Source organism: Schistocerca gregaria, chromosome 1 (assembly GCF_023897955.1).
Source record: "Schistocerca gregaria isolate iqSchGreg1 chromosome 1, iqSchGreg1.2, whole genome shotgun sequence".
NCBI lineage: Eukaryota > Metazoa > Arthropoda > Insecta > Orthoptera > Acrididae > Schistocerca > Schistocerca gregaria.
In genome coordinates this window covers 572904782-572927037 of record NC_064920.1, presented here as the reverse complement: position 1 = coordinate 572927037, position 22256 = coordinate 572904782, and the positions used below count along the sequence as shown (strand labels likewise).

General features: G+C 46.1%; 1 protein-coding gene across 1 annotated transcript in view; it reads right to left on the bottom strand.

Annotated features, from left to right (window-relative positions):
- LOC126361248 (protein sneaky) overlaps positions 1 to 22256 on the bottom strand; it is a 260828-nt gene that overhangs the window by 180094 nt on the left and 58478 nt on the right. The window contains exons 6-7 of the mRNA XM_050007779.1: positions 16066 to 16279; positions 3181 to 3352 (exon numbers count right to left, since the gene is read on the bottom strand). Of these exons, the coding sequence (XP_049863736.1) occupies positions 3181 to 3352; positions 16066 to 16279 (386 nt within the window). The remainder of the gene's footprint in view (positions 1 to 3180; positions 3353 to 16065; positions 16280 to 22256) is intronic.

Sequence of the window (22256 nt, the reverse complement as noted above, 5' to 3'; positions counted from 1 at the left end):
GAAATTGTTCAAGTCCGTCGGAATGCACAATGAAAATTAATGTGTACAGGTGATCAGACAGGATGCTTACGTAAGTGTACCATGACAGAGTCGCATCTAGACGTATCAGGGGTCCCATATAACTCCAACTGCACACGCCCCACATCATTACAGAGCCTCCATCAGCTTGAATAGCCCCCCCTCTGACATGCAGAGTCTAAGGATTCATGAGGTTGTCTCCATACCCGTACACGTCCATCCGCTCGACAGAAACTGAAACGAGACTTGTCCGACCAGTCGACGTATTGCAAGTCATCAACAGCCCAATGTCGGCGTTGACGTGCCCAGGCGAGACGTAAAGCTTTGTGTCGCGCAGTCATCGAGGGTATACGAGTGGGCCTTCGGCTACGAAACCCCATATCCATGATGTTTCGTTGAATGGTTCGCACTCTGACACTTGTTAATGGTCCAGCACTGAAATCTGCAGCAATTTGCGGAGGGATAGTACTTCTGTTACGCTGAACGATTCTCTTCAGTCGCCGTTGGTCCCGTTTCTGCAGGCTCTTTTTCCGGCCCCAGCGACATTCACGGTATACTCGTGAAACGGTCGTACGGGAAAATCCCCACTTCGTCGCTACCTCGAAGGTAGTGTGTCGCATCTCTCGTGCGCCGACTATAACACCACGTTCAAACTCATTTCAGTCTTGATAACCTACCATTGTAGCGTCAGTAACAGATATAACAACTGCGCCAGCCACTTGTTGTCTTATATAGGCGTTGCCACCCACAGCGCCGTATTCTGCCTGTTTACATATCTCTGTATTTGAATACGTGTGCCTGTACCAGTTTCTTTCGCGCTTCATAGTACATATATTGGTGTGGCTACTTCAAAGACATGCCACAATCAGTCAACCACATATCGTGATACGAGTATTATCGGTAGTGCCAATTATCTGTCGTTTTTATGCTGTTATAGTACAATTAAGCTACAACAGCAATGCCGTGTGTTTTGTACTCGAAATACTATGAATTTTGATAAATAATATTACAATTTTAGTTTGACACAAGACTAAATTTTTTTCGTTTGTGATCAGAGTCCTGTAATCATACTTGCGTATTATGAAAGTAATCTGCCTGCTTTTTGTACACATACTGTTATTTTCAACACCCAAACAATTACTTACGAAGGAAATATTGTGATGTGTGTTTATTAAAGCGACATCACTTAAATAGTTGCTCCACAGCCACATTGAATCATTGTGTGATAAAGCGATATACACTGCAAAAACCCAATCTATTTGTGACACTTTTGATGACTACGATCCACAATCAGCGTTCGGTAATCATGCATGTGTATTAGAACAGGCAACATGTGTGCGTTTTTTGTGTGTGTAGTGTTACTCTACGCATCAAAACGCACACTGATGGAGGAAATTTCGTGGTGTATATTTATGAACAATGATTCTAACCAGTTTTTAACACTGGAAGTCCTTTTAGCCTGAAAGATCACTATAATATACGAACTACTTCGATATTGGTTTTAGCAGAACTAAGAGAAGTTTTTTGACGAATCAACATAGACAGTTTCCATGTGGAAATATCGTTGTTTACCCTAGTACAAAGATCAAATGAACTTTTTGTTTACGATCAGAAATCTGCAATCATATTTCTGTATTATGATAAGAAACCTGGCTGTATATAAACAGCATCTGTACATACTGGGGGCAAGTATAATGGGGTGAAAATCAGTATAACAACGTAAAACATTTTTGTGACTTACATAGTATTCAGTAAACGATTTGCTTGATTGTACTGGGTCATTTAGCAAACAAAACGATGCGCTTTGGGTGAGATTTCCGACTGGATTCAGCAGCTTGTAAGCAGGTGGGACTATCATATGTGAGTGAAATCTACTGTTGTAACCAACTCACACAGAACGGGTTAGGTATTTTAATACACTCTTTGTTAAATTTTTGCCCATGTGCTATTCAAGAGTGAAATAGTTGAGAAATAGTCGGCGAATCATCCTGTGCCAACCAAGTAAATGTCAATTGCAGAGTAGTTTATTATAATTTTGCTGAGCCATGTGCGGTGTAAATTGCTACAATTTTATTTTCTTCTCAGTAAGCGATAATACTATCAGATATCTTGAAATAATCTATTATACGAATCGATTTCGATACGAAATTCATTGCTTTCAGCACGAAGCAACTGGTTTCGACAAAAATTTGCTGATTTTTTCCTTATAATTTCAAACACCTGTTTCATATCTTATCGGAAATCCTACCCTTTGACATCCACACGTGTCATGGACTCTCCCCCTCACTGCAAGAGGCTGGTGTTAAAAACGTGTATTAAAATATCTCCCTTAGTGTTCCTTAGCAGCAAGATTACAGAATACATGATAAATGATCTCTGAGTGAAGTGAATCTTTGACTATATAGTGTGGTAAATCTGAAAATTTGTCGCCAACAGTTTTACACTTATCATTAGATATGAGTCTTTCTTGACGTTCCTTTGAATTTTTAGTATAATGACTGGAGTAGCACATCATTTAATAATGAGTGAAACATCTCTGAAGAAGCTTAAATTAAGGCAGGAGCAGCAAAAAAGCGTTACTCTAGAGTGTATTCCAGAAAAAAACACTGATTCAAGCTCCATCTCATACTGGAATGTTAACAATTTGTAGATGAGCGGTTTCTGTCCATAATAGTTTCAGCCGATGCATTTTTAATGCACGATTATGTCATCTCAGTAGTTTGCCACTATCAAGTTCTGTTGTATATCTTTATAGACTACGGATGAGGGAACATTTTAGTTTTATATATTTATTATAGTGTAGATATGTTGTACCATCACCCTCCCATACTGTAGCGTAATATTATTTGACATTACTGTCTACATTTTGTACTCAATCCATGAAATTCGTAATTTGATGTAGGACTTTGAATATCATATGGATTCGAATCCTTTGCGATGTCGTGGGAGTCGAACTCTGTGGTAGACCAGGATTCGTATCTTCACTAATTCCAAAATAAAAGAAGAAAATAATCAGCAATATGCAACACAAAGCGAAATGGAGTATACAAAGCATTCAGTAAAGACTACTGCAGAATTCCTTATTCAGGTAGTACAGGCCCAACGTCCATCAGTATCTTACAAAGTCATGGTTCAAACAAACTGTTCTGTACTCATGCTTACAAGCTGTGGACTGGAGCGAGGGTGCATGCGTGTCTTCTCCACGGGCCGCAGAGGCAGCAGCGGCTGGCGCCCCTTGGCACGCCGGCGTGCGTCCACCAACCGGAAGTAGGGTGTCACCCGCCAGTTGTCCCAGCGCACGTCAGCCAAGTAACGCTCATGGTAGTTCTGTGCACTGCAAATTCATGCCAACATCTCTGGGGCATAAACGAGAATGTTGAACTACTACCATTTTTAAGGAACCTTTTCCGATTTCATATGAGGTGATTTTTCATAGTAGCAACTTATTGTGTACAGATTCTAATTTAGTCACTGGTTTTACTTATATTAAGTGCGATGCACGAGGCCACCATAGTTGAGAAGCAATTGTACTCGTCATGGAATCGAGAGGCAGATATTCTCGATGGATAGTGTGGTGAGGATGATCTCAATTGTACGCATAAATTAGACTTGGTTTGGTGTGGCGCTTCCAAACGAAAATGTGTTTCAGCTGTTGAGAGAGATTATGAGTTTTGACACAGTATTTTCACAAGAACTTTCTGGTACTGCTTAAAGGACTGGAGATTTTCTTAAGGTGTTAGGAAATTTCTGTGATAATTGGCTTGGTTCAAATGGCTCTGAGAACTATGGGACTTAACTTCTGAGGTCATCAGTCCCCTAGAACGTAGAACTACTTAAACCTAACTAACCTAAGGACATCACATATATCCATGCCCGAGGCAGGATTCGAACCTGCGACCGTAGCGGTCGCGCGGTTCCAGACTGTAGCGCCTAGAACCGCTCGGCCACCCCGGCCTGCTGTGATAGTTACAAAGATGACAAATTACCCTAATAGTAAGAAGACTGACACTGCGGATAAATTTTGACCAGGCACGGAAAATAAAAGTTTACGTGGGAGGTAGTTTAAGGTTCCCGGTAATGTGGTTGCTAGAGAGGGCCTGCTACACGCAGTTAACCCATTCATATACGATCCAGCATGCACTGAGTCGAGATGGCGAAAACATGGCAACAAAATGAGTTTCACATTCTCAGTTTCAACATGTGCAATTCAGTTACAACTGTGCACCGTGATTTTCGTCGAGAGTATGGCACTGAGCCTCCTAAAGTGTAAGAACTCTACTACTCTTGTATACCACCACTGCTCACCTAGGTAGGAGCCATATCCAGTGGGCAGGGAAGTGCCCCGTGGGAGCTGTCATAAGAGCGCCAGCAGCGAAAATTTTACTGGAAGCGTTTATTTTTCAACATACATCAATTTCCTGTTCTGGCAGCTAATATTCAGAGAATAAAATAGGTTGGAAACAATGAGTCTCTATAATGGCAAGGAATTCTATAACTTACAACCTATGTTTAACACAGGATACTTTTCAGTCATTTGCGTTAGGCCCCTGTTCACATGGATGGACTTGCGGACTGACAGCCTGAAAACAACATGCCAGGTGATTTGAGGTACTCATTCACAGGCTCACCATAGCTGCTGCAGACAATAAATCTGACAGTCTTCGTGAGTTCACAGGTAGAGCTGACAAACCACAGAAAGTTGACTGAGACACATTGACCGCCTAAAAGTAGAGGGTCAGTAGACATACAACATAATCTCGACCCCGACGTAGATGTCATTCCCGAAATTCTGGACACGTGCAACAAGGTCATGACATCATTGTTTCTGGAATTCTTATATCATCGTCTCACTGCCATGTGAAGGCCACACCATCCCCCACCCCCACATCTGCTCCCCCCCCCCCTCTAGTGTCCCCACCACCTATGCCCCTTGGTCCCTTTCTCGTCGACGTCATCATGCTCTCTGATAACTGCAACCAAGTTCAGCTCCATAACCATCAAACAATTTTAATTCTATTGCAAGAATGTAGTCAGTTGCTGTCTGTACCTCGAGGATGGTTCAAATGGCTCTGAGCACTATGGGACTTAACTTCTTAGGTCATCAGTCCCTTAGAACTACTTAAACCTAACTAACCTAAGGACATCACACACATCCATGCCAGAGGCAGGATTCGAACCTGCGACTGAAGCGGTCGCGCGGTTCCAGACTGTAGCGCCAAGAACCGCTCGGCCACTTCGGCCGGCACTTCGAGGATGAACAATCCCCATTAATTCAGAGCAATATTCTTTCCATTGTAGCTCAGAGCTCGAGTATTAGTTATAACGATTTTTTTTTTTGCCCAAAAGTATCCAAACGATCTGACGATGTCATACACGTGTTACGCACATGCGTCACAAAAGTGTCACGGCAGTGTAACGTCAGCAACTTGCATTTCACACTCACTGACGTAATGTCACATCAACACACATAATTAATTTAGTGCTCAAAAGTGCTTGCATTATTTATCAGTCACGCACTGTTGCTGTCTGTTGAAGACCTCTGCTCTGTAGTGAGGGGATCAGCCGCTGCAGTCATAACCAGAGTAAAAAAAAAAAAAAATAGTGGGGTAAGATACTTTGACAGTACAAAATAATGTCATAGTGACATCAAAACATAGTCTGCAAAATCTTAGTCAAGTGGCAGCAAATATACAAATAGGTTGTATTGGCTGTACAACAGGCAAACTGGTAAAATTAACGGGCAATTTGGAAGGATGTCAAATCTAGAATTTGGTAACGGTCTTCATAATTAATAAATTTGCGTCAGAGAGCCGCAGTTACACCAAAATTACGCTACAATTCTACCACTAATACACCATGTATACACTGTTCATACACTGCAGTAAGATATGTCAGTATAAATATAAAAACATCATGACATATACTGTATAAAATGTAAGTCAAGTGAGACCAAATCTGTAAATTGGCAAATTTGTCAGTTTGGTAGGTTGCCAAACCGGAAATTGGTGAAATTAGTAGAAAGACCAAAAATGCAGATGTACCAGCCAAAAAAACAGTTGGCAGATGCATAAATAAATCCATTCTTGTCGATGTGCATTTGCATTAAATGTTTGAGTGCTCCGCATTAATGACTGCCGAACCGCTAGCATCCATATGCACCATAGTGAGAAGCAGAGATTAAAAGTGTGTGTGTGTGTGTTTGAGGTTTACGGGCGCTAAACAGCGTGGTCATCAGCGCCCAAACGCATAGAAACAGGAACACAAACGATGAAGGGACGAAGACGGACGCCGAACAAGGAGAACGGCTAAAAGACACAGGCCTGACGCAGTTCCATATGCGCACATACAGAGGCAAAACAAGAGGAGAAGAAACACACTAAAAAAGGAAAGGAAACACAAGGAAAAGAGAACAGATACCGAAGGGAAACAAGGAGGTAATCGTGACTGGCGGACCTCTTACCTAAAACCTGGGTGAGCCAGTCACCCAGCAGCACATTAAAACCTTCTCCCTAAAATCCGAGGCAACAGATTGGACAGGACACAAAAACGTAAGACCTTAACCACAGTCGCTGCGTCGTCTTGCAAAATAGAGGGCAAATCCGGTGGCAAGGAAACCACCGCCCTCTGGTCAGAGAATAAAAGACAGTCAAGTAAAATGTGGCGGACAGTAATCTGGACGCCACAAGCACTGCAGATTGGGGGGTCCTCCCGCCGGAGTAAAAAACCATGCGTGAAGGGACTGTGTCCAATGCGGAGGCGCGTGAGGAGAACCTCATCCCGCCTGTATGACTGGTAGGACGTACGCCATGGTCGCGTAGTGGCCTTTACCAGACGCAGCTTATTGTCAGAAACTGCCAACCACTCCTCTTCCCATTGATGCATAACACGAAAACGCAAAAGGGAGGTTACAGCATGGAGGGGGACGGCACATTCAACAACGTGAGGGAGGGAACATGCATCTTTGGCAGCCACATCCGCCAGTTCGTTTCCCCTAATACCCACGTGCCCCGGCACCCAGCAGAAAGAAACCTCCTTCCCCTGCCGTTGCAGGTGGAGTAGGGCATCATGGATGTTCTGGACGACCGTATCCGCTGGGTACAAGTGTTGCAAGGTCTGAAGGGCACTCAGGGAGTCAGAAAAGATGAGGAACTTAAGACTGATAACACATCTCATCTGCTCCAATGCCCGCAAGATTGCAAACAATTCGGCATCGAGGATGGTAAACGCCGCAGGAAGCCGTAACTTGACGACTCGATCAGGGAAAACAACAGCACAACCAACAGTGTCCCCCTGTTTAGAGCCATCTGTGAATACAGGTACATGGTCCGGATGCTGGTTTAAAATATCGTAAAATAAGGAGGTAAAAACAAACGCCGGAGTGCAGTTCCTCCGGTTCTCCGACAAGTCTAAAAGGATGCTGGGCCTCTGGAGCAACCAGGGAGGCAGGCGAGTAAAACCTTGTCGTTGGGGGGGCCACACGCTCCACACCAAGGGACTCAAGCAAATGTTTGGCACGAATCCCAAATGGTTTTGTTGCCCTGGGACGACTGGAAAAGAGACGTTCCATAGGCGGTCGGGCAACGGTAGGGTACGCAGGGGAGGTAGGACAGGCAAGGAAATGACACACCCGTCGCACCATGAGGAGTTTCCGCCGGATGGCGAGCGGCGGTTCCCCTGCCTCAGCACACAGGCTGGGGATGGGACTGGTACGGAAGGCACCAGTGGCCAGCCTGATACCCTCATGGTGTACTGCGTCAAGGATCTTCAGATACGAAGGCCTTGCTGACCCATACACGGTGCAAGCATAGTCAAGACGCGATCGGACGAAAGCCCTATAAAACTGCAGCAGACGCGCCGATCTGCTCCCCAGGACCGATGGCTCAGACACTTCAAAATATTCAGTGCCTTCAGGGCCCGCACCTTGAGGTCTTTAAGGTGAGGCAACCACGACAACTTGGAATCAAAAGTGAGGCCCAGGAACCTCACAGTGTCTCTAAAAGGAAGAACGGTGTCCCTCAGACGCAATTCAGGGGAGGTAAAAAGACGCCGAGAACGATTAAAATGAACACACACAGATTTGTCTGCAGAAAAGGTAAAACCCGTCTTTGCAGTCCATGCCTCTAAGCGCTTTATCGTAAGCTGTAACTGCCGACTAGCACTGACAAGACTGGAGGAAGAACAGAAAACAGCAAAATCGTCCACAAACAAGGAGCATTGGGCAGGACTCCGGATAGTGGACGTGATACTGTTAATAGCAACGACAAAGACGGTGACACTTAAAACGCTGCCCTGAGGAACACCATTCTCCTGCACGTACAAATCCGATAGCACATTACCAACCCGATACCGAAAGAGGTGGTGAGAAAGAAAGGACCGAATGAAGATGGGGAGACGGCCACGAAAGCCCCACTCATGGAGTTGATTGAGGATAAGGCGGCGCCAAGTAGTGTCATACGCCTTATTGATGTCAAAGAAGACCCCTAAACAATGCTGGTTACGTAGAAAGGCCTGCTGGATGGAGGCCTCAAGCAGGGTCAAGTTGTCTATAGTGGAACGACATCTCCGAAAGCCACACTGAGAGGGGCTAAGGAGCTGCCTGGTCTCGAGCAGCCAAACCAGGCGGCGGTTGACCATGCGTTCCAACGTCTTCCCAACACAGCTCGTCAAGGCAATACTCCGATAACTACTGGGATGCGTTCGGTCCTTCCCTGGTTTGAGGAGGGGAATCAAAATTGCCTCCCTCCACGAGTCAGGGTACGTGCCAGATAACCATATCATATTGAAACAGTTCAGGAGAACTTCCTTGGATGGCAGCAACAGGTGCCGCAGCATGCTGTACCGGATTTGATCATGACCAGGCGCAGTATCATGAGCCACAGACAGCGCAGAATCCAGTTCCCACATTGTGAAGGGGCAGTTATAGGGTTCAGAATTTAGAGACCGGAAGTCCAAGTGACCCCTTTCGACGGCAGTGCGGTAGCGGCAGAAATCTGGATCACAGTTAATAGTGGCGGTAGATTCCGCAAAATGCATGGCCAGTGTCTGGGCAATGTCTCTCGGCGCCGTGAGGAGACATCCCTGATGCAGCAATGCCGTGACAGGTAGCTGGCTGAGTTTCCCGGAAATCCTCCTGATGGCTTCCCATACTTTCGTAGAACTAGTGGAGCGAGAGATGGAATTCAAGAACGATTGCCATGACCGTCGTTTGCTCTCTTTAATCACTCGCCGCGCTCTGGCCCTTGCCACCCGAAAGGCCGCAAGATTGTCAGCTGAGGGACGGCACTTGAAGCGGCGCAGTGCTGCACGGCGGGCGCGGTAGGCTGAGTGGCACTCAGTGGTCCACCAAGGGACAGGACGCCTCTTGGGATGACCGGATGACCGTGGGATTGACAATTCAGCAGCATGAGAGATCACGGCTGCAACATGGTCTACCCATTCGTGGACGCTGGCACGGTGTTCCAAAACAGCCAGTTGGCTGAAAAGTGTCCAGTCAGCTCTGCAAAGGTGCCACCGGGACGGCACTGGTAATGCCACAGCCTCATCCAGGAGGCGAATCCAGAGGGGGAAGTGGTCACTAGAATGGAGGTCAGCTGCAGCCTCCCACAGAGCAGAATCCGCGAGTGCTGGAGAGCAAAAGGAAAGGTCAATAGCCGATGACGATCCGGAAGCAGTACAGAAATGAGTGGGAGCACCAGAGTTGAGGAGGCACAGTTCTTCAGACATCATGACGCTTTCCAGAATGCGACCCCTGGGGCAAGTAGTCGGAGAGCCCCATAAGACATTATGAGCGTTGAAGTCCCCCAGAAGAAGAAATGGGCGAGGGAGTTGGCTAATAAGGTCCGTGAGAGCCTCAGAGTCTATCGCATCCGGAGGTGGTAAATAAACAGAACAGACTGTGAGCCTCCGACCCATAAGAATGTCAACTGCAACTGCTTGCAAGTCGGTGACGAGAGGGAGCTCAGATGAGGGGTGCACGTCACGGACAAAAACCGCAACACCACCCTTTGCCCTTTGCCCCGTCAGATCATCTTTTCGATATACGGTATAGCCCCGTAAAGAAGGAGAATCAGTGGCCCGAAAATGTGTCTCTTGGAGACATAAGCACAAGGGGAACTCTCGTATAAGGAGTTGTAATTCGGCCACATGCGTCCTGAACCCATTCAGGTTCCACTGTAATATGGGAGCCAGTGATCAGGGTGGCTGAACTTTCACCCTGCCTCTGTGCTTTGGAGGAGAGACCGTACTGGCCGGAGATTTATTCCTGGGGCGAGAAGATCGCCCCCGGTCGACATCAATGTCCATAAGCTCCGATGACGACCTACGGGAGATGTCAGACAGTACGATGGCCTCGTCATCGGACCGACGCTGACTAGTCTCCTCAGGTGGCAGAACCTTCATCTTCTGAGGCTTTGTCTTGGGGGGCTTGGAATGCAGAGCCTTGTCAACAGTTGGAGGTTGACTCGCCTGGGCAGAAGGCGCCATATGGGGGGAGGCTGGAAGTACCTCAATGTCAGCAACCACGGCCTTGTCCGATGTAGCGGGGAGAGCCGCATATTGCAAAACAACCGCAGCAGCACAAGGGCACTGGCAAGCGCAGGTTTTAGTGCTAACACTAGCAACCTCCGTTTGTGTAGCAACAGTGGCCAGTTGTACCGGTTTTTTGAGAGCGGAAGCGAAAGATGTTGAAAACACAGGAGGTTGCATGGCCTTAAAGATCTTCTTGGCCTCACCATAGGGGATGCGCTTAGATGTTTTAATCTCCTGTACCTTCCGCTCTTCGAGATAGATGGGGCAGATCCGGCTCCAGACAGGGTGACTCCCAGAGCAATTCACGCACTTCACAGGCGATGAACAATCGGCTCCGTCATGGGCAGGCTGACCACATTTACCACACGTGGCTATTCCATTGCACCCCAACGTAGTATGCCCAAAGCGCTGACATTTAAAACAGCGCATTGGGTTGGGGAAATATGGCCGTACGGGCAAACGTAAGAACCCCGCTTTAACATGCTCCGGGAGTCTCGGGCAACTGAATGTGAGAATAAAAGAGTCAGATTTGACGAGGTCCCCATTGACTCGTTTCATAATGTGCTGCACGTCAACAATTCCTTCGTCAGCCCACTCAGATTTTAGCACGTCTATGGGGATATCCACCAAGTCCCTACACGTCACAACACCCTTACTATAATTCAAAGTGGAGTGGAGCTCGGTCTCGACAGCGTACTCTCCTAGACAATTTGCTTTCCGAAGGGCAGCGACTTGACGGGAACTAGAAGTTTCAACTAACAGAGTCCCATTGCGCAGTCGCTTTACAGATTTCAGTGTTCCTGCAATTCCATCAAGACCCTTGTGGATGTAAAAGGGAGAAACCCTCTCAAAGCTACCCTCCTTCCTTTTAATAATCAAAAACACATTCTGGTTATCAGCATGTGCTCCGTTACTACATTCTGTTAAATCTCTAGCAACACCAGGCGCTGGAGGACTCGCAGCGCGTAGCCGCTTTTTCGATTGGGTGTGTTTTCCTACCAGCGGCCCACCCAAGCCACTGGTAGGGGGAAATGTAGAGGTCGAAGGGTCCATTGCGGTCCCACGAGCAGCTAGGGAACTAAAAGTCCGCTCAGACAGAGCCCCGCGTGCCTGAGTAAGCCTCATACAACTGGGGTGCGGCAGGTGCCCCAGAGGTTGCCCGCTTGCGACTGTTCAACCCCAACAGCCATGCATCTTCTAGGCGCGGAGCACACCGAAAGATTGAGGGGTTTTTATAGAGGTTGGCCTTCCTCGCAATCCAGGCGGTCAAGCCAAGATTACCATTCCCCGCAGCACACAACATTTCACCGCCGCGCCGTACGGTGGTCGCTGAAGCATGTTCGGGGGTTACGGTGACAGGACACTGGCGGCGCAGACCAGTCCCCAGCTCAGGACCCCGGGGTCGCCAAGCCCGTACTCAGCAAGTGAATGCTGAGCCCCTGGGGGTAGAGATTAAAAGAAGAAATGGCGTGATAAGATGCCTTGTTAATGCAACATAATGACATCATAACATAGTCTGCAAGATATTAGTTGAGTCGTTTGTAGAGTAGACAAACTGGTAGGATGCCAAATCTGTATATTGTTTTTATTGGCGTATAATTGGTAAACTGGATACGCTGGCATAACACCGGCACAACATACGTCATACATGCATAACGTCGATGTAATGCCGCTGTCTCGTGTGCAAAACATACCAGCGTAACGTCAAGACAACGCCTATAATTAATTTAGTGCCCAAAAGTACTTATATTATTTATCAGTCTCGTGCTGTTGATTGCATTCGAGGCCTCTGATCTGTACTGAGGGGATCAGACAGTGTAATGAGAAACAGCATAGTACGTGGTGGAGGTCTTGCAACCGAAGATTCTGCTGTTTGTGGACAACTACGCCCACGCCCCAATTCAACAGGACTACGGCCATCCTCATACCGCTGCCACATCCGGAGCGTGCCTTGCAGCTATGGATACAGTGGCATTGCCAGCTGCGTCGACAGATCTCGCCCCTATCATGTGGGGTGGCATAGAGCGTGTCATGAGGACCCCATCTACACCCATCAGTCTGTGGCAGCTGAACACTAAAGTGCAAGCGGGGTGGGATGGAATATCACAGGAATACATCCGATACTTATAAAACTCCGTGGCGCTACATCTGCACGCTTGCATTCACAACCATGAGAGCCTGGCGCTATGCAAACATGTTCATTTCGTGGCCGTGTAGTGCAGTAAAAGGTGGTCCTTCAAAGTTAAAAGTCTAAACATTTCATATGTGTGTACCATATGTGTGTACCATGTAACTGCCTGCCAACAATGATCGAAATCTGCCTGGTCGCTCTGGTTCAAATGGTTCTGAGCACTATGGGACTTAAATTCTGAGATCATCAGTCCCCTAGAACTTAGAGCTACTTAAACCTAACCAACCTAATGACATCACACGCATCCATGCCCGAGGCAGGATTCGAACCTGCGACCGTAGCGGTCGCGCGGTTCCAGACTGTAGCGCCTGGTCGATCTGGGTGCAGCTGTTTTGATGACGATTAGTGTATAATTATTGGTTTTTGATAGACTCCTATGTGCCTCTGCTTCCACAGCGTCACAAAGCAGAAGCAGTGAATGCAGTTAACTCAGGACATGTTCGCAAAATTATGAGACGAGTTTGGCTATAATTTGGATTTTCTGCTGTGCTTTCACTGGAGGGCAAATTGAACATTTGTGAAAGCTAAATGAAAACTTTGATCATGAACGTAACTGTAAAAAGTAACCCAAGAATGTATAAGATCTAAGAATTATATCTTTGTAAAATCGAATGATTGTTTTCAAAATAATACTTTGCAGTCCTACTTGAATGTTACAATTTACCCCAGTTTCTGTGTGATTCATGTACAAGAAATAGTCTTGTGACATTGATGAATATTTTTGAAACAACCAACATATTGCAATCAAAGGAGTAGGGCAGAATCAGTGGGTAGGTGGGGGGGGGGGGGGGGGGGGGAAGGGGGGCAGGTACTACAACTGAGGCGTAAGTCGATTAAGCTGAATCCATAGCACTGGTTGGCAGAAAGGGAGAGATGTTTGAACTTGGAAAATAAAATAAAATTAAAAAAAAACTGGAGATGAAACCTCTTGCCTAGCAGAAACTTGTTCATTGGCATGGGATCAGTTGAGTGAAGAATACAGTTGTCATGTCGCCCCTTTGTAAGACCGAAATTGTACAACACTACAACAGACAAAGCTACAGTTCTAAGTCCTATGAAGATGATTAAATAACTCAGGAAAGAGAGACTGCTAAACTATTTTTAAAAAAATTAATAAAAAGAAGAAAAAATGGCAGTCACCCTGACAACAGAATATAATCTTCCCTCTTATAGTTTTCGAAACAAGTTAGACATACAGTGAGATGTGAAAAGTTGTGGGATAGCGATAGACACATATACAGATGGTGGTGGTATCGTGTGCACATCGTATAAAATGACAGTAAATTAGCGGAGTGTCACTTGTAATCAGGTACAAGTGATTATGGCTGTGCGATGGGAGTTAACAGACTTTGAACGCAGAATGGTAGCTGGAGCTAGATGCATGGGACATTCCATTTCGGAAATCGTTAGGTAATTCAATATTCCGAGATCCACAATGTCAAGAGTATGTCGCGGCTACCAGAGTTCAGGAATTACCTATCACCAAGGACAACGCAGTGGCCGACGCGCTTCCCTTAACGACAGAGAGCACTGGCGTTTGCGTAAAGCTGTCGGTGCTAACAGACGAACACTGCGTGAAATAACTGCAGACCTCAATGTGGGATGTACGACTACTGTATCCATTAGGGCAGTGTGGAGTAATTTGGCTTTAATGGGCTATGGCAGCAGACGACCGACGCGAGTGCCTTTGCTAACAGCACCACATCACCTACAGCTCTTCTCCTGAGCTCGTGACCATATCGACTGGATCACAGACGACTGGAAAACTGTGTCCTGGTCAGATGAATAGCGATTTCAGTTGGTCAGAGCTAATGGTAAGGTTCGAGTGTGGCGCAAACCCACGAAGCCACGGACACAAGTTGTGACAAGGTACTGTGCAAGGTGGTGGTGGCTTCATAATGGTGTGGGCTCTGTTTGCATGGAATGGACTGGGTCTTCTGGTCCATCTGAACCTGGTTACGTTCGGCTAGTTAGAGACCATTTGAAGCCACTCAGGGACTTCAAGTTTCCAAAGAACGATAGAATTATTACGGATGACAATGTGCCATGTCAGCGGGCCACAGCTGTGTGGAGATTGGTTTGAAAAACATTTTGGACAATTCGATCGAATGATTTGCACCCCCACCCTCCCCCCAGATCGCTCGACATGAATCCTATCGAACATATACGGGACATAATCGAGAGGACAGTCCGTGCACAAAATCCTACACTGGCTACACTTTCGCTATTGTGGATGAATGTAGAGGCAGCATCGTTCAATATTTCTAAAAACTTGTTGAACCCATGCCACATCAAATGGTTCTAATGGCTCTGAGCACTATGGGACTTAACTTCTGAGGTCATCAGTCCCCTAGAACCTAGAACTACTTAAAACTTAACTAACCTAAGGACATCACACCCATCCATGCCCGAGGCAGGATTCGAACCTGCGACCGTAGCGGTCGTGTAGTTCCAGACTGTAGCGCCTAAAACCGCTCGGCCACGCCGGCCGGCCATGCCACAGCGAGATGCTGCTCTACACTAGGCAAAGAGAGATTCCAGTGAATTTTGTCACCTCACTGCATCACAAAATCGTAAAAGTCATACCACATTGATCGCACTGTCTGAAAAAATAAACATGTCAGGTGGTAAAACAGTTATTGCCCTGTTAGCCTGTCCGGTTGGCCGTGCGATCTAGCGCACGGCTTTCCGGGCGGGAAGGAGCGCCTGGTCCCCGGCACGAATCCGCCCGGTGGATCTGTGTCGAGGTTCGGTGAACCGGCCAGTCTGTGGATGGTTTTTAGGCGGTTTTCCATCTGCCTCGGCGAATGCGGGCTGGTTCCCCTTATCCCTCCTCAGTTACGCTATGTCGGCGATTGCTGCGTAATTAAGTTCTCCACGTACGCGTACACCGCCATTACTCTACCACGCAAACATAGGAGTTACACTCGTCTGGTGTGAGACGTTCCCTGGGGGGTCTACCGGGGGCCGAACCGAACAATAACCCTGGGTTCGGTGTGGGGTGGTGGAGGGGTGAAGTGGACTGCGGTAGTCGTCATGGGGTTGTGGACCACTGCGGCTGCGGCGGGGACGGAGCCTCTCCGTCGTTTCTAGGTCCCCGGTTTACATACAATACAATACTGCCCTGTTGCCCAAATATAAGAAACCATCGTTTAAAATCTGGTGTACTGAAACTTGGACGGCACAAGGACTACACATCAGAGGATTTTCTTGGCAGAGCAGGAAGAGAAGCGTCACTGGAATGTGACATATCCGAAGGCGAATGAAAAGTGGTGAACTTCGCCTTAATGGCCTGAAGGAGGTCCACCAAGGCCGTGTAGCGTCTTCACCTGGTGAGGACGCGCAGCAGCAGCAGCCGGGCGACGAGGCGCGCGGCGTGCGTCAGCTGCTGCAGGAAGGAGCGGCTCCTGCGCGCCTCCTGGGCCGCGTCCTGAGCGGCGTCCGCCGCCCCCCGCGCCGCCGCCGCCGCCTCCTCGCGGACCTGCGCACGCCTTCCGTCACTCACATACTCGGGGCTTCCGGCGACGCAGCTAAATGCTCTTACTAGTGGTAAATTAAACCGGGTATAGGGAGAGTCTATCAGTTACGACACAAGAACTTTCTAGGCTTGATTAAGGAATCGGAGATTTTCTCACGGTTTAAGGAAATGTCTATGATAATTACAGAGATGACAAATTAACCTAAAAAATTAATATTGACAGTGAGAGTGAATTTTAACTCAGGCAGTGAAACTATAAGTTTCCGTGGCAGCAAGCTGAAAGTTGGTAATGTAGTTGCTGCCTAGGTGCATTTAACCTATTCGTACACTACCCACTGACCATCAGGTCGAGATGGGAAAACACAGCAACAAAATGGGATTTGCGGTTCTGGCTCCAAGCAGCATGGGACTTACACTATTGACCATTAAAATTGCTGCACCAAGAGGAAACACAGATGATAAACGGGTATTCATCGGACAAATATATTATACTAGAGCTGACATGTCATTACATTTTCACGCAATTTAGGTGCATAGGTCTTGAGAAATCAGTACCCAGAACAACTACCTATGGCCGTAATAACGGCCTTGATACGCCTGGGAATTGAGTCAAACAGAGCTTGGATGGGGTGTACAGGTACAGCTGCCCATGCAGCTTCATCACGATACCACAGTTCATCAAGAGTAGTGGCTGGTGTATTGTGACGAGCCAGTTGCTCGGCCACCATTGACCAGACGTTTTCAATTGGTGAGAGATCTGGAGAATGTGCTGACCAGGGCAGCAGTCGAACATTTTCTGTATCCAGAAAGGCCTGTACAGGACCTGCAACATGCAGTCGTGCATTATCCTGCTGAAATTAGGGTTTCGCGACAAGAGTAACCGCAGCCACGGTTTCCGAGCTGATAGTCCATGCTGCTGCAAACGTCGTCGAACTGTTCGTGCAGATGGTTGCTGTCTTGCCAACGTCCCCATCTGTTGACTCAGGGATCGAGACGTGGCTGCACGATGCGTTACAGCCATGCGGATAAGATGCCTGTCATCTCGACTGCTGGTGATACGAAGCCGCTGGGATCCAGCACGGCGTTCCGTATTACCCTCCTTAACACACCAATTCCATATTCTGCTATCAGTCATTGGATCTCGACCAACGCGAGCAGCAATGTCGCGATACGATAAACCGCAATCGCGATAGGCTGCAATCCGACCTTTATCAAAGTCGGAAACGTGAAGGTACGCATATCTCCACCTTACACAAGGCATTACAACGTTTCACGAGGCAACGCCGGTCAACTGCTGTTTGTGTATGAGAAATCGGTTGGAAACTTTCCTCATGTCAGCACGTTGTAGGTGTCGCCACCGGCGCCAACCTTGTGTAAATGCTCTGAAAAGCTAATCATTTGCATATCACAGCATCTTCTTCCTGTCGGTTAAATTTCGCGTCTGTAGCACGTCATCTTCTTGGTGTAGCAATTTTAGTGGCCAGTAGTGTAACATCTGTGGTCATCAGTCCCCTAGACTTAGAACTACTTAAACTTAACTAACCTAAGCACATCACACACATCCATGCTCGAGGCAGGATTCGAACCTGCGACCGTAGCAGCAGCGCGGTTCCGGACTGAAGCGCCCAGAACCGCTCGGTCACAATGTCGGATATGGGTTTTGCATTCTTGGTTTGAACAGGTGCAATTCAGTTATAGTTGTGTGGTGTGCTTTTCGTCGAGAGTACGGCACTGAACCTCCTAAAGTGTAAGTAGTATACCGATCACGCATTCCACCATTGGTCACAAAAGCAGGGGCATATCCAGTAGACGGGGAAGTGGCCCTTGTTAAGGTGTTTTAAGGGCACCCACAGCATATATTTTACTGCAATGTTTATGTGTTTAGATACATCAATTTCCAATTTTGTCGGCTAATTTTCAGAGAATAAAACTGGTTGGAAACTATGAGTCTATAAAATGGCACGGAATTCTACAAATTACAGGCTACGTTTAACGCAGTGTGCTTTTCAGTTGTTTGCATATGGCACCTGACCACATGGGCAGACTTGCAGACTGAGAGCCTGCAAACATCATTCCAGGTGGGTTGAGATACTCGTTCACAGGCTCACCATGTTTGATGCAAACAATAAATCTGACAATGTCCATGAGTTTACGGGTAGAGCTCGACAAACAGCAGAAAGTTGAGTGAGACACATTGACCTCCTAAAAGTAGAGGGTCAGTGGAGTTACAAGATAATCTCGACCCCATTTCAGGAATTCTGACACCATTGCTTTTTAGACATGTGCATCGTGGACATAACTTCACCGCTCCTGGAATTCTGACATCATTGTCTCATTGCCATATGATGGCCACACAGTACTCCACTACTCATGCCCCGTGCTCCCTGGCTCGCGACGTCATCATAGTGCCTGACAATTTCAGCAAAGTTCAGCTCCCCACCCTTCTAACGATTTATTTAGACTGCAAGAGTATCTTAATTTGTTGTTTGCACTTCGAGTATGAACGACACAAACGACACGTACTACGAAAACGTGTTAGTGTGGTAGAAAAATTGAACTGTCACACAGAGAGACGTGATAGTAAGCACGCTGGCCCAAAAATTAAGCACCACCAGGAGACATTACGATAAGACTGCGTAGTATCACCCTAGACTTAGAATAGATAGTAGGAAGCTTTACTGTTTATCTTTATCGAAATTTCGCTAAAATTAATATATTTTTGTGTTTCCAACAGAAGGTTCATATTTTCAAGACACAAATGAATTAATGACATAGCTGTCAGTGGACATTCATTTACATCAATGGGGAAGTTCAAAATTTGTGCCGGACCGGGATTAAAATTAGGGTGTCCCGCTTACGAGGCAGATGCTTGACCACTGTGGCATCTGGTCACAGTGGTCACCGCAAATGCGCGAACTAACCTAGCACGCGTCTCGTCAGACTCAGATTGGCAACTTACCCACACTCTACCGAGGGGCACTACATCAACAGTGTGTGGATAAGTTGATAATTTGTGTCTGACGGTAGGCGTGCTAGGTTAGTCCGTGCAGCTGCGGTGGCCACTGTGTCCAGATGGCAAAGAGGTCAGCACATGTTCCTAGTAAGCACCAGACCCCATTTCGAATCCCGGTCCGCTACAAACTTTCAACTTTCGCCATTGATGCAAATCAGTGCCCACTGGCAGCTAAAGTCATTAATTCATTTGTGTCTTGATTCTTAGTGGCTACAGGATCATAATAGTGTCTGTTCCTTCGGACGTGCCTAGAAGAACAGACGCTACATACATAACTAAGGTTCGTATTTAGGGAGCTATTTAGAAAGAGGATTTCAGCATAGAAAGTAAAGTTTCATTTAGTGTGTTTCTAAGTATGATGTTTCTCCCTTCCTGTTCTTTTGCCATTTTACGCCAACACCAGGGTAAAATGGTAGATTTAAGTATATCACAATAACCAACAGAATATTTACGATGTAAACTTCATTTGAAACATAAATATCATAAAAGGCAATAAATTAATCTGAGCATAATATATTAGCACTCCTACCTCTTTTTTTCCATTTCTTATTATCATAATAATTCTCCATGTTTTCTTCTTCAGTTGTAGTCTCTTGGAGCTACTTCTTCCAAAACACGCACCTTGTTTTATCCACTTGAGGTCCTGTATTATCACAGTAACACACTAAACATTCATTTATTTTCTCTGTTTTCCGTTTGCTGACAGTGCATCTGCTCGATCGTAACTCACCCTGTGTGTCAGTACAACAACGATTTTCTACCTTCGTTCTGAAAAGGGTGTCAGTCTATCACAGGTGAAATGTCTTAAAAAATGATGATTCATGGACCTGAAGCGGATGTCACTACTATTTCTATTTCTGTTCTTCCGTCCTGCACCAACACCGACTCAACGGAAGGCCTCGGCGCTTGTTGGTGACGTCACGTCAGCTAGGCACGGCGAACGCCAGGTCTGTTGCAGGCCTGGGCGTGCTTATCACTATAAACCTCTTATTTTTGGACAAAATGTTTGGTATTGTTTTGGATTCTGCAGTTTTATTTAGATGAAAGATTTTCTTACTATCGTAAAGCTACAAATGAAGATCATAGTTCTGTATTACTGAATCCTGTCGAAACAAACGTAGATCAATATGAGAAGATGCTTTGCCCCATTGCAAGCTTCGGAAATTTTACATTCAAGTAACTACATTTACTTGATACATTTTGCTATCGAAACTTACCCGAACCCCCTTATAAATAACTCGTTTCTTTTATTTATTTATTTATTTATTTATTTTCATTTGACATCGTCACTGGAAATGTGAACTAATTTACATGCGTAAATGTTGCCAGTCACTACATTGCAGTCGTTTTCAACGAAATGAATTCTAAAGAGAAAACAAAATAGCTTCGTACATCGAAAATACTGCTGAGCTTAAACTTTTTTAAACATGCACATTAGAAAAGATAAATATTCCCCTCTTTCAACTGAAAGGAGAAACTTTATAAGATAAAAAAAATTATTTGATAAAACAAGTATCTCTCTTTTACCTCTTCTTCTGTACCCCACCCCATCCCCCAACGTGTACAATCGCAAGATATTTCATTAACATTCAGTGCTCCTCACCCCACAGTCAACCAAGATACCTAAAGAAGAGCACCAATATGTTCATAGTTTCCTGTAAAAGCAACCCAGTACAAACGTAACTTCCTCAGACTTACAAATAAGGTAAAGAAGCACGAACTCTGTTGCCGCTGGACCATGAAGTTGTTTTTGTATGTCAATCCTTAAAACAGGTGGTAATTTAAGTTCAGGAGTACACTATTTGTTAAGAAGTGTAATGAATTGCACAATTAATTGATTGCAGAAATCTCTCAGAACCATGTGTGTTGGTCAACTACCGCCAATAGTTTCACATTTTCCTGTGTCAGAGAGGGAGACACCACTATTATGAGTATGCCTGCAACAAACCTGGCATTCGCAGTGCCTATCTGACGTGACGTCACGAACAAGCGCCCAGGCCTTCCTTTGAGTCGGTGTTGCCTGCACGCGTTGTGGAGTCTCACTCTTCGCATCATCGTAGCTCATCAGGACCGGAAATGCAAGCAGTATTTGTCAACACAGCTTTTTCAAATTGATAAAGCCTCTTCCGGTATCGTTCTCATCTTCCACAGGTACTGGGGTGAGACGCCCAGAAGTGTCACGTGACCAAACATAGCTCAGCATCATCGATGGGAAACGATGACCTCGCTGTTTGGTCCTCTCCTCCCAAATCAACCAATCACCGTCGATGGTTGATGAATGGAAAAACTGAATCTCAATGTACATTCCACATTACTGGATATTTTCAGTTTTCAAACATAGGACTACATAAATTAAAGGCTCAAAAATCGCAACGCCAGGAAGGAGTTGCGTGACATAATCGAAAGTTGGTATGCCTGTTTCTACATCTGAAAGACATTTGTTCAAATTTCGCGTCAGTCGCATAAGTGTTGCACTAATAGTGCAGCGACGAGGATGCAAAACAGATTTGCCTTACATACACTTTGTAACGAACGTGAGCGTTAGTTACCTTTAAGACTGGATATGGTGACTTGATATTATCAGAAATGCCTTTAAGGTGACAGAAATGCCATTATCAATACCTCACTGAGTTTAAACGAGGTCGTGTAATAGGGCTACGAGAAGCTCAGTTTTCATTCTGCGACATATTGCAGAAAGGTTCGGCAGGATTGTAGCCACTGTACGTGAATGCTGACAGCGGTTGTTACGAGAATGTACGGTGGCAAGAAGATCAGGCCCCGGACGACCACGTGGCACTATTGAGATGGAAGACCATCGCGTTCGGTGTTTGACTCTGGCGCGTCATACTGCATCTGTAGCAGCAATTCGAGCAGCAGTTGGCACAACAGTGAGGCAACGAACTACATGAAATGTATTCGTAGTTGAGGGTATGAACAACGATCCACTGTATAATGGAATGACGATAGTGAAAATTTGTGCAGAACGGGGTCTCGAAACCGGATTTCCCACTCTCGCTAGCAGTCGCCTT